This window comes from Pelodiscus sinensis, chromosome 16 (assembly GCF_049634645.1).
Source record: "Pelodiscus sinensis isolate JC-2024 chromosome 16, ASM4963464v1, whole genome shotgun sequence".
Lineage (NCBI taxonomy): Eukaryota > Metazoa > Chordata > Testudines > Trionychidae > Pelodiscus > Pelodiscus sinensis.
In genome coordinates this window covers 41,605,201-41,618,324 of record NC_134726.1, presented here as the reverse complement: position 1 = coordinate 41,618,324, position 13,124 = coordinate 41,605,201, and the positions used below count along the sequence as shown (strand labels likewise).

General features: G+C 42.2%; 1 protein-coding gene across 8 annotated transcripts in view; it reads right to left on the bottom strand.

Moving 5' to 3' along the window:
• UNKL (unk like zinc finger) overlaps nucleotides 1-13,124 on the bottom strand; it is a 151,340-nt gene that overhangs the window by 125,005 nt on the left and 13,211 nt on the right. For 6 of the 8 annotated variants that reach the window (XM_075899984.1, XM_075899982.1, XM_075899990.1 and 3 more), the window contains one exon: nucleotides 9,486-9,619. In XM_075899984.1, coding sequence (XP_075756099.1) covers nucleotides 9,486-9,619 — 134 coding nt within the window. The other 2 variants (XM_075899988.1, XM_075899989.1) reach the window with 1 other exon arrangement.

The window sequence follows — 13,124 nt, the reverse complement described above, 5'->3', positions numbered from 1 at the left end:
AATACATTTAAAGCCTGTTAACACTTTAAATGCAAAGTCAAATGCAGCGAGGTATCAATAAAATCACTGAAAGCAATAAAGTTTCTTTTTTTAAAATCTATTGTATAAAAAACTTGGTTTGTACACATCACCATTGAAAAATTATTAGACTGAAACCTGGACATTATTGTCATTAAGGCAGTCTGACTAAAGTGTTATAATTTTTACATTAAATAAAAGCTTTATCATTACAGATAAAATACTAGCAGAATCCCAACACCATACAAAATATCCAGAAGCTCTCAAGTATTTTTAACATTTTCCCTAGGATTCTTCACAGTGTCACATACTGCGGGGATCAGGCCAGAGGGGTATGAGAGAGACAGAAGGGAAGTATATTATTGAGTAACTTTCTTTTCCCAGGGTAAACTGACAGGGACTGGTCCAGAACCAACAGAAACTTGCTAGAATCAATCAAGGCAATCAAGCACCTGGAGCCAATTAAGAGTCAAGTGAGCCAGACAGGTTGGAACACCAGGGGTCAATTAAGAACCAGTTGAGACTGGTTAGAAAGGGCTCCTTTGCAGTTAGTTTAGTGCAGGCATGTCAAACTTGAAGCCTACTGGGGGCCACACAAACGAAAACTGATAGCTTTCAAGGTCACCGAAGAAAATACATTTCTATCAGAAAGTCCTAATTATTTATTATTATAGATTAAGTTTTGGGTATATTTTAGAATATTTTTTCAGGTCTTGTTTTACTTTAATACAATAATTTTATGCATAAAATTGTTATTTGCTCCTATAAAAAATTAAAAAGTACCTTAAATTTATATTTCAATTAAAAATTATGTTATATCATATATAACTTGTTTTGTTGAAATAAAAACAAGTACCGACTGTGGTTAATCAAATAGAACAGGCTTCTGAAAATTTCAGATACTTTGTAATTTTGAGATTTTGCATAAACATATAATTATTCGTGCAATTGCAAAAAACTGACATTTATTGATATAAAATTAATATACATATTGTGATTTTATTTGGGAATAAATAAATAAAAAACAAAACAAAATATTCTCCCCTCTCCCCCAGAGTCAGGCACTCCCAGCCCCCTCAATCTAATGCCTGGGTCCCGGAGACACCGCTGCTGCAGCCACACACTTCTTCCTCGGGCACTGGGGTGGCATGAGCACAGTGGCCAGCTGTGAGCAAGTGCTGGAGCACCCAGCGCAGAGCAGCCCAGCCAGCCGTGAGCAGTCGGCCAGCCGTCCATGTGCAGAACGGCCAGCCGTCCACGATCTGCACTCGACCCCTTTCTCCGAGCAGCCAGCGGGCCGCACATTATTCTGGAGGACTGCAAAAAATTTCAATCGGGCTGCATGCGGCCCTCCAGACGCCTGTTTGACATGCCTGGTTTAATGTGAGAGGAGCTGAGGAGACAGAAGAAGCTGTGTAGGATCTAGGAGAAGCAAGCACAAGGGAGTAGCTCAAACAGCAAGTTGACAGCCTTGAAATGATGCCTAAATTGAGGGCTGTTGTGAGCCTCTGAGGTAAGCAATTGGCCACAAAGTGCAGAACTCACCAAGGTCGAATAGGAGCTTTTGTCACAATACTTATAAATGTTAAAAAAAAAAAAAATAAATAAGCTCTTTGATTTTAAAAATGTGAACGTATATTATTCATTTGAGAATGACATGTAACCAGGACCTTATGCAACATTCCCTTCTGGATCCTCTTCTGTTTAACTTCAGCATTCTTTTCTTCACTAAACCTGCTCTTACAAGTGTGCTCCAATAAGACAGTCTTGGTAAGTCTCAGGGCCACTTCTCTAATCTGGTCCTTCTTAATCTTTTTCCTACCTTTGATACTTCAGATCATTCCCTCTTCTTTGATTATACTTCCTCTCTTGGTTTCCAGGGCCCTGTGTTCACCTGATATTGCTCAAATTGTTTCTTCAGTATTACCTTTGATAGTTCCTTTTATTCCCCCTACTTTGCTTGCATCTGTAAGCGCTCTGCCCTTGATCCCTTTCTCATCTCGCTCTAAACAATCTCATCCCACATGGTTCAACTATCTAATGTTTATTCTTCCCTTAACTTGCCTCTGTACGTACAGTCACAGCTCCAACTGTCTGCCAGTATATACTGGATATCTTGTCATTCAATGATGCTGGAACACTTACTAGTGATGATGCTGAAAGCTAACCCCCTTAGTCCTGTCTGCCACTGAGCTGAGAATGGACATGGGTAAGGGGACCAAGGCTGAGGCCAGCAGCTAGGACCCTGGGCATGGGACCAACAGCCAGGGACTTGTGTTCTCTTTAAACCGGCTTTCAGTTAAGATTATGTCATCACTTATTTGTTGCATTGCATAAAAGAACAAGGCTTGCTAGGGGTATATATCAAATCCTATCTGATCATATTGGAGCAAGCTGTATGAGGGTTATCTCCTTTCCTGAGTACTCTGATCAAAAGCTTATGTATTTGTGTTATGTAGGAATTGCTTAAGCAACTGTATAAATACCATTTGGCCTTTACATTTAATAAAGGAATTTATGGTTGAACTGATGTCATAGTGATATCTTTTATCACTAGTTCTATAACAATCATTCCAACAACTGATAAAGTGGTAAATGATAATAGAAACTAAGGATGTTAAGAAGTGGGTAACTGCCTGCACGCCCAGCTTCTACTACATTTAAACTGCAGAGCCACAGCAGGAGTAGATCCCAGACCTGGCGCGAACAAGGACTGAGCAATCCCAGCTTGCACCGGGTTCTGGATTGTTGTACCTCTGCCTTTTAAATGTAATAAGAGCTGCTTGTCTCTTACTACTTTTAAAAGGCAAAGCTGCAGTGAGGATAGGTCCAGGACCTGACGGGAGTGGGTCCCAGACTGCTGCGCTTCTACCTTTTAAATGTAGTAAGAGCTGGGTGCCACCCAGTTCTTACTATATTTAAAATGAAGAGGCTTAGTAGTCTGGGACCAGTCTGCTCCTGCCAGATCCCAAACCGCTGGGCCTCTGCCTCCCCTGTCTTCCCCCCTGGCACCACAGAGACAGTGCTGGTTTTTAAGCCAGTTTCCCCCAGCACCCTGTTTCCCCACTTGCTGTCTCGGATACAGTGGCAGCAAGGGGGAGTGCAAAGCCCGAAGTTGACTATTTGACTAGTTGCTTATATACCTAGTAGGAACTAGTCTGAACTGGAACAGCAGGAGCTCCCATATCCTGCCCAGGTACAATCTGCTACAATCACTGGTAGAGAACTTGCACATTAGAAAATTCATGTCACAGACTTAAGTGAAAAACGCATCTCTGGTAACAGTCAGTTCACAGAAGTTAGAGCTGATTATTCATATTATTGCGTGGGGCATCCAAGACAAGCGAGAGTTGGCTTCGCTGTCAGGACGTCACTAGTTTCCCAGCTTGAATTCCAGCCACATGCCATCTGTTCTCACCTCATGACTGCAAAGCCTAAAGTGAGGCGGGAACAGTGCCTTGGGCATAAGCACACCCTCAGCCTGCTGCAAATGATGAAAAGGAGGCTTTCTATGAAATCCTAAATTCAGTGGTCTCTTCAGTACCTTTTAAATGCAAGTAATACACATGCAGTGATTTTAATGCTAGAGTTAGTCAGGACTGCACCACATGGCCAAATGTGCTTGAACATCATGGTACTGGAAGAAAGAACTTAAATGACACCTACCTTCTTCAAACTTCGCGCACCATGAGCTTGCTGTTGCAAGCATGTTCTTCCAATGAGTGAACAAATACAGAGCAACTTCGATGCATCCTCAGTCTAAGCCAGGGGTGGGAAACCTTTTTAGGGTTGGAGGCCAATGACCCACAGAAAAATTAGTCAGGAACCAGGGACTGCAGGGGGGCTGGAGTGCCAGTGCAGGCTCGCCAATGCGATGGGAGGCCCTAAGCCTTGGGAGCCAGATCCGGGCAACCTGGGTTCCTCATGCCTGGTCTAAGCATATGATTGACTATCTCATTACAAAACAAAGATTTTTCTGATGTTAATTTGACTCATGCAATTTGTGGCTCTGGCTCCTGGCCTAACCATTACACGGCATCAAATAGTACAAAGTAAGGATGTGTTCTTGCTCCTCTCCTGATCAGCAACTACATTTTGCTGCTTTAAAGAACTGTGCATTGCACATACCTTGTCAGTTCCGAACTAACAATAGCATTTTCCACTTCCGAAGATTTCAGGCTCACACCTAAGAGTTCACTACAACTACCTGTGATGACTTTGAATTGTTGGCTCATTCAGTTAAGAATGCACAGGAGCTTTATGACAGTTTTGCTACTTCTGTTCACCATTTGACATACTGTGAGCCTCAAGACTACAGAGATGATGTCTCAGTCTGGAAAGAGTCCAGTACTACAGTGTGTAGAAGTTGTAGAAACCATTTTTGCTTTAGCTAGAAGCCATCTTGTATAACAGAAACCATTTCAGCTTTTCCCTCTCGCACAAAGGCCAGAGTGAACATTCTGTCACCCCATGTGCCAGGCCAAGACAGATGTGCTATTGGAATGTGTTAATTGGGCTGGTTCAGACAGGAGAGATACTCCCTCGTACCTGTCTGCCATCTTGTTGATAAGGTTTGCAGTGCTGCCTTTGGAAGATTGAACAAATTCTTATGGAATGACGATGGTGTTAAACTTCATATAAAGGTAACAGTTTATCAGGCAGCTGTCCTGAATATCCTCCTGTATGGCTCGAAGTCATGAACTATATATCGCCATCACATTTTAAAACTCAATCAGTTCCGTATGCACTGCCTCAGGAAGATTGCCTGGGTAAATTGGTAAGACAAAATTCCTAACATGGAGGTCCTTAACCTGTGTTGTGTGACTGACACAGAAGCACTTCTTATGAACAAAGAGTTTCGCTGGACTGGTCAGGTTATGTGGATGGATGACACATGGATACCGAAGAGGGCCTTTTACGGCCAGCTTGTTCATGGAAAGCATTCTGTTGGTGGTGTGACAAAGCTCCTATGAAAACTCAGTGGGTTCTGTGCTTCCTGGCAGATTTTGCTAGCCTCAGGCTCACAGCAGCCCACAGTTTTAGGCACCATGCCTAGGGCTTTAGTTTGCTGAGCTCTTTTCATCATTGGTCAGAGTATGGTAAAACGGAGAATAAATTCCACAATCCTTTTCCCACAGTGGAAATGGGGAGGTGGGTTTTGGGGGGAAACCCAGGCCCACCCTCTACTCTGGATTCCAGCCCAGGGTCCTGTAATAGTAGCTGCCGTGTGAATTCCCAACACCTGCTGTAAGACAGCTCCAAGACCCCTGGGCTACTTCCCCACACCTTCTCCAGCACCTTCCTTCTCTCCAGTTCGTCCTCCTAGTGTTCAATTGTTGTCTCCTTTCCTCCTACTCCTAGCATCCTCCTCCTCGGTCATCTTAGCTACACACATGCCCTAACTTATAGCCAGTCTGAACTGGTTTTCTTAATTACCCCTAGAAGTCCTAATTAGCCTAGGCTGGCCTGACTCTGCAGGCCTGGTCAATTAGCCCCAGGTGTTTCACTGCCCTATAGCCTCTGCTGGTTCTAAACCAGCCCTTCCCTGTTACTCTGAGAACAAAAATCTCCCCAGTCTGAGGCTTATATATCTCCCCTCCACTACATTTTTATAGCCTTCTGTTCTGACTAGGGATGTAAGCAACTAGTCGACTTGTCAACTATCCAATAAGCATAAGCTTATTGGCTAGTCGACTAGTCAGTTCCTTGACTAGTCACTTCCCCAGCCCCCTTGATGCCTCTATCAGGCAGGAAGGGGCAGAGCAGGAGCCAGTGCTGAGGGGAGCTGGCTTAAAAGCTGGCTCCTTCCAGCACTTTCTCCGCGGTGGGCAGGGGGTAGCAGAACCACACGTAAGCTGGGAATCAGCTGATGCCCAGCTCGCACCCAGTCCCAGATGCTGTGCCTCTGCTTTTTAAATGTATGAAGTGCCAACTCTTAATGAATTTAAAAGGCAGAGCCACAGAGGGGTTAGCTCCTGAGCCAGAAGCTAACCCAGCTGCGGGTCCCCCACTTATTAACTAATCAACTAGTCCAGTGTTTCTCAACCAGTGGTATGAGTACCCTCAGGGGTACTCGAGAGAAGTCTGGGGGAGTACGTCACTACAACTGAAATTTGGAGAAAACTGATTTATTTTTTTTAAAGTTTTACAGCACTTTATTATTTTTGTACTTTTTACAACCAAAAATATCATAACCCGCCTGGCTACGATTAAGTTGTTTAAACAAATGTGTTGCAATGGTAGAAACAAAAATGTGTGTCTGAAAACTGTAGGTACTGGGGGTATTTATAATTTTTTTTAAAGAGGTACTTTATAAAAAAGGTTGAGAAACACTGAACTAGTCAATGGAAATTCCATCAACTAAATTTGATCAAACTCAATTTAACATCCCTAGTTCTGACCCTGTCTCACTGGTCAATATAAGAGTTATAAAGATATCTTAAAGATCAACACGAAGTCAGACAGCATACCTCCCGTTGACATGGAAATCAGGACAGACTGTTCTGGAGGTAAACTGTTGCACAGGTTCTCAAACACTTTGAAAGTCAACATATCCAGCCATTACAAGAAAAGTATAGGATCTGAGTGTACAACACCCACAGATAGTGGATTTTTGTGACATCTGTAATCGGATTGGCTTAATCGCTCACTAGTGGTATCATAAAAGATGAAATCTGTCAGTAGACAGCTCAATCCATACAAATAAGAACATAAGAACGGCCGTACTGGGTCAGACCAAAGGTCCATCTAGCCCAGTAGCCTGTCTGACGACAGTGGCCAGCATCAGGTGCCCCAGAGAGGGTGGACCGAAGACAATGATCAAGTGATTTGTCTCCTGCCATCCTTCTCCAGCCTTTGACAAACAGAGGCCAGGGACACCATTTCTATTCCCTGGCTAATAGCCTTTTATGGACCTAACCTCCATGAAATTATCTAGCTTCTCTTTAAACTCTGTTTTAATCCTAGCCTTCACAGCATCCTCTGGCAAGGAGTTCCACAGGTTGACTAAACGCTGTGTGAAGAACTTTCTTCGTACCTGGTATTTCCTTCCTTGAAGGAAATTATACATTGTACACTAGTCAAGACACCTCTTGATAATCCTTTTACTAAGCTAAACAAATTGAGCTCATTCAGTCTATCAATGGAAGGCATTTTTCCAACCCCTGAATCATTTTTGTGGCTGTTCTTCGCAATGACTACAATTTTTAATACCTTTTTAGAATGTGGGAATAAGAGCCTCCGGAAAAGGGCGCTTTTCCCGGAGGATCGGGGCCAGCGTAGATGCTCTTTTCCGGCTTTTTTAAAAGCCGGAAAAAAGTGGCGGACATTTTTATTTAAATCCCCCGCGGATTTCCCTACTATGATAGGTGAAATTAACATGCCCCTTCCGGAAAAGGGGCCAGTGTAGACGAGCCCCTGCTCTTTTAGTCACAGCATCATACTGGGAGCTCATATTTGTCCACTATGACCCTTAAAACATTTTTAGAGTTCTGTTGGTATGGCACGCACTCCTTGTTCCTAAATTATGACTCCTGGGTGCTAGTTATTCTGGTAGGCTGATTTTAAAATGTTTGTCCCTAGTGGACGCTGTGGAAAATAGTTCATTCTCTTCATAGGTATCAATACCTCATTTCAGCTCTTTCCAAATACACAACAGAAATATGTAGACACTTCTGGCTTATCTACAACATTAACAACTATTCTCCCATCCAGTAATGGGCCTATCACTGTTAAGATTCCCTTTTTCATATTATCCTTTTGTTCTTATTGCCCTTAGCTGCTGTGACCTGTTTGAATATAGTGTGCTCAATATCCTTTTCTTGATATAAAAGCCAATAGTAAAGCTCTACTAATATAGTTACTTTTTTATAGCTTAGGATTCATATTACTAATAGATTCAATTGTATGATCCTCCCCACTCACAATTTTTTCATGCCCAATTTTATAAAATTCTTTAGATGTACATGACTCCTCACATTTGTCTTTCTTGCATAAAGGTCTTCCCCTCACATACTGTAAATCATACAAATCTACCTCAATCAAAGAAACTAAAAGCTTTATTCTTGAAGATCAGAAGCACTGCATCAATTTGTGCTCCATCTATTCCAATGTAGCGAACTGATTTTAAAAAATGCATGGCAATGTAATAAGTGACACCATCAAACTAAAAGCGTAAAGAAAACTAGAGCAATAGGGCTTATTTTAAGTGACCTGTCCAATTACTAATACACAGTGATATTAGATTTTAAAAGACTCACTCAAAGACTAAAACAGGTAAGATTTCTCTGTTCTCTGATTCTTGTTAATCAAGATAAGCAAAAGAAATGTACTTTAACTAGTTGACTGAAAACAAAACAAAAAAACAGAGTCAAGTGACATCAGGATCATATAGCACAAGATATTTTTCTTACTGTCTTGAAATCAGGAAGATGAGTATCAATTGCTTCAGAATAGCCACATTTGTATTGAGTGAATAAAGGCTTAGTAAAAAAGAAATATTTTCAATACAAAGGAATTTCCAATATGCAATCTGAATATAAATGGACTTGACAACATAGTATTTATCCAAACAGTCTTATTCTTGTTTGTATGTATAGATCAGTGTTTCTCAACCTTTTTTTATAAAGTACCCCTTAAAAAAAATGTAAAATACCCCTAGTAACTAGTTTTCAGACATACAAAATTGTTTTCTACCATTGCAACACATTTGTTTAAACAACTTAATCGTAGCCGGGGGGGGGGGGGGGGGAGATGAAATTTGTGTGTGTAAAAAGTACAAAAATAATAAAGTACTGTAAAACTTAAAACAAAAATTCAGTTTTCTCCAAATTTCAGTTGTGTTGATGTACCACCCAGACTTCTCTCCAGTACCCCTAAAGGTACTCGTACCACTGGTTGAGAAACACTGTTATAGATATTAGGGGCTAAGAGTGTAGGGAAGTGCAAGAATCAGAGTTGTGGGTGAAAAGGAGCTCAGGTGTGTATGTGGGTGAGGGGGAATGGTGGAGTCAGGGTTTGGGAGGGGGGAAGGGGCTCAGGTTTGGGGGTGAGGAGCAGCTCAGGGAAGAGGGATGGGAGATTGCATGGGCTGTGCTGGCTAGGTGGTGGTACTCTGGGGCTGGCCGGGAAGCTTACTCCTCCTTCTCCTCCTCTTCCCCCATCTCTGCCCCTTGCTCTCCCTCCCACTGTGGTCATTACACAGTATAACTGTCCTTGATAGAAGCCTCTTCCCTTTCCGTGTTATGAAAAACAATCGCATTCCAGGCACATCCCATTGTCCTGGCACAACCAAACCCTCACCTTGCTTTAAGTTATGATAAGAGGAAGCTGCATACCAGATTTGATGGCCCTAGTTCTTACCGTTTAGGAAGAGTTCTTGAACAAACAGACAGACGGACAGACAGACTTGCTTGCTCGCTCACACTCAAACTCTCTCAAATATATAACAGATATACATAGAACATTACCCTGCCACCTCGGATCCTCACTAATAATTTTTTCAATCATTGCTTGGCTAGCTAGAATTCCTGGCTGTAGGTCAGAGATGTTTTCTCCACCTCCTAGCTGCCCATTCTGTAAGGCTTCCTGTGCCTGAAGTTCCCTGAAATAGAGAAGAAAAGATAATTTTACCATACTGTGTATTTTCATCAAGCTTCCCAATGGTAAATAAAATCCTAACTTTATTGACGTTAACAGTTTTGTCACGGACTTCAGTGAGCCCAAATTTCATACCATACTTCACAAAGGCTTACTTAAACTCACATTGTCCTGCCTTGTCTTCATTATATGGACCAATGCAGGTGAAAGCATCATAACAAAGAATAATTCTATATGTTAACAAAGGGATAGGCACAAGATAGAAAGTCATAACTTTTGAGAGGTATAGTTGCTTCCAACATCTTAATCTGATCAAGAGGACTGTCAATAGCACACTAAATAAATGTACAAAGGACATTACATTGGACAATGATGCATGAATCTAAGAGAGCAATAATGCAATAAGAACTAAACAGGTTAAAATATGGCAGAAATACAAGTATATCAGAAATAAGAGACTAATTTTAGACAAAAAATAAGCTAATGCAATGTGGCAAAACAAAGATTTTCAACGACAGAAATTTGGAAAGCCACAGTGATTATGAAAGACAAGACAGATACAACTTTCTGATGGAATACTGCAGCTAAAAGCTATCATCTTTTGTAGACCGTATACTGACACACCATATCTTGGACAGAAAAAAAATCCCTTTCCCTACCATTTTATGACGCCTTACCTATTATTATTTGTACTAAAGTAGTTACTGGGGTGCCCAATCATGGTTGTTACCCATGGTCAGGGTCACCACTGTACTACGCACTCTACAAGTACCAAAAAAGCCCTGTTCTAAAGTGATTACATAGGTTACAAGTTCTTGGTTTTGGGGGGGTTTTTTGGAGGGGGGAGGGAGTGGAGAGGAAACCTCACCAAAAGAACTATGTTTATTGTTCTTTACAATATATTTGGAAAGAATTTATGGGGGAGCAATAAAAATTACTGAATCAGAAGGAGCAGTACTTAAAATGTAAATACATATGTTAAGTGACAATGACTTTTTAAAAGGGCATTTAATTAGAGTTTTCGCATCCTGAATTTGAAGGATATATACAACAACATGGAAGGAAGAAAGTTACTCACCTGTAACTGGAGCTCACTTATATTATTAGTAAGTATCTTTACTCCCGTGGAAGGAGCAGTCACATCCCATTCCATCCCATCCCATCAAGCTCACCTATCTCCATTGTAGACACTCCTACCATTAAGAGACAGCACATATTTCTTCTAGAGCTATGGAATATCCCAGGTAAGATCATATCAGGAGGAAAAAATCATCTCATTTATTCTCAGTTTTCCCCATATGACTCGGGAGTTACAAGTAACTAACTATTTTCTCTTTCAAGTATCATCAGTATGGATCACAGATCACTGGAAGGGGCCTCAAGTGATCATCTAATCCAGTTCCCTGCACAGACGCAGAGCTAAGTATTATCTAGACCAGTGGTCGCCAACTCGATCATGATTTACTCGTCAATCCTGGGGACTTGCCCAATCAACTGAAACCTCCAGTGGTATAGTGGGACTACCATTAAAGTAGGTGCCCTGCCTGCCCTGGTCCCAGACCCACCACTCCCCGAAGCTGCCAGCATGCAGGGGTGGGGGAGAGAAGAGGTCTCTGTGTGCTGCTTCTGCCTGCAAGCACCACCCCTACAGTTCCCATTGGCTGAGAACCAGGAATTGTGGTCAATGGAAGCTGAGGGGATGGTGCCAGCAGAGAAGGGCAGCACAGGGAGCCATGTACCCCCTTCCCTGCTATCCCCAAGGGTCACAGGGGCCGTTGGCTCCTTCTTGGAGTGGTGTGGGGCAGGTGGGAAGCCTGCCTTTGCTTCCCTGAGCCGCCAACCAAGAATTGCCCAAGGTAAGTGCCGCCCAACAGGAAACCACACCCCAACCCCATGCTACATCCCAGAGCCAGCACCCTAAACCCCCTTCTTTAGAGACTCTTTACAACTTAGATTTGGACTCATAGACTTTAAGGTCAGAAGGGACCATTATGATCCTCTAGTCTGACCCCCTGCACAGTGCAGGCCACAAAATCTCACCCACCCCTCCTAGAATAATCCTCTCACCTATATCTCAGATATTGAAGCCTTCAAATACTCTGAAGACCCCAAGATGCAGAGAATCCTCCAGCTGTGATCTGTGCCCCATGCTACAGAGGAAGGCGAAAAACCTCCAGGGCCTCTGCCAATCTACCCTGGAGGAAAATTCCTTCCCTACCCCAAATATGGCGATCAGCTAAACCCTGAGCATGTGGGCAAGACTCATCAGCCAGACACCCAGAAAGTTCTCTATAGTAACTCCTATCATCCCTCCATTGACCTATTCCCACTGATAATGAATGGTCAATTAGTTACCAAGATCCTGTTATCTCATCAAACCATCCCCTTCATAAACCCATCTAGTTTAATCTTGAAACCAGATAGATCTTTTGCCCCCACTACTTCCCTTGGAAGGCCGTTCCAGAACCTCACTCCTCTAATGGATAGAAACCTTCGTCTAATCTCAAGTCTAAACTTCCTACTAGCCAGCTTATATCCATTTGTTCTTGTGTCCACATTGGTATTAAACTTAAATAATTCCTCTCCCTCCCTGGTATTTATCCCTCTAATATATTTAAAAAGTGCAATCATGTCCCCCCTCACCCTTCTTTTGGTTAAAGTAAACAAGCCAAGCTCCTTGAGTCTCCTTTCATAAGACAGGTTTTCCAGTCCTCGGATCATCCTAGTGGCCCTTCTTTGTACCTGTTCCAGTTTGAATTCATCCTTCTTAAACATGGGAGACCAGAACTGCACACAGTATTCCAAATGGGGTCTCACCAATGCCTTGTATAATGGCACTAACACCTCCTTATCCCTACTGGAAATACCTTGCCTAATACATCCCAAGATCGTATTAGCCTTTTTCACGGCCATGTCACAATGGCGGCTCATAGTCATCCTATAATCAACCAGGACTCCGAGGTCCTTCTCCTCCTCCGTTACTTCCAACTGATGTGTCCCCAGCTTATAACTAAAATTCTTGTTATTAATCCCTAAATGCATAACCTTACACTTCTCACTATTAAATTTCATCCTATTGCTATCACTCCAATTTACAAGATCATCCAGATCTTCCTGTATGATATCCCGATCCTTTTCTGAATTGGCAATAGCTCCCAACTTTGTGTCATCTGCAAATTTTATTAGGACACTTCCACTTTTGGTGCCAAGTTCAGCAATAAAAAGATTAAATAAAATTGGCCCCAAAACTGATCCCTGAGGAACTCGCTAGTAACCTTCCTCCATCCTGACAGTTCACCTTTCAATATGACCCGCTGTAGTCTCCCCTTTAACCAGTTGCTTATCCACCTCTCAACTTTCATATTAATCCCTATCTTTTCCAATTTAACCAATAATTCCCCATGTGGTACTGTATCAAATGCCTTACTAAAGTCGAGGTAGATTAGATCCACTGCATTTCCTTTATCTAAAAAATCTGTTACTTTGTCAAAAAAGGAGATCAGGTTGGT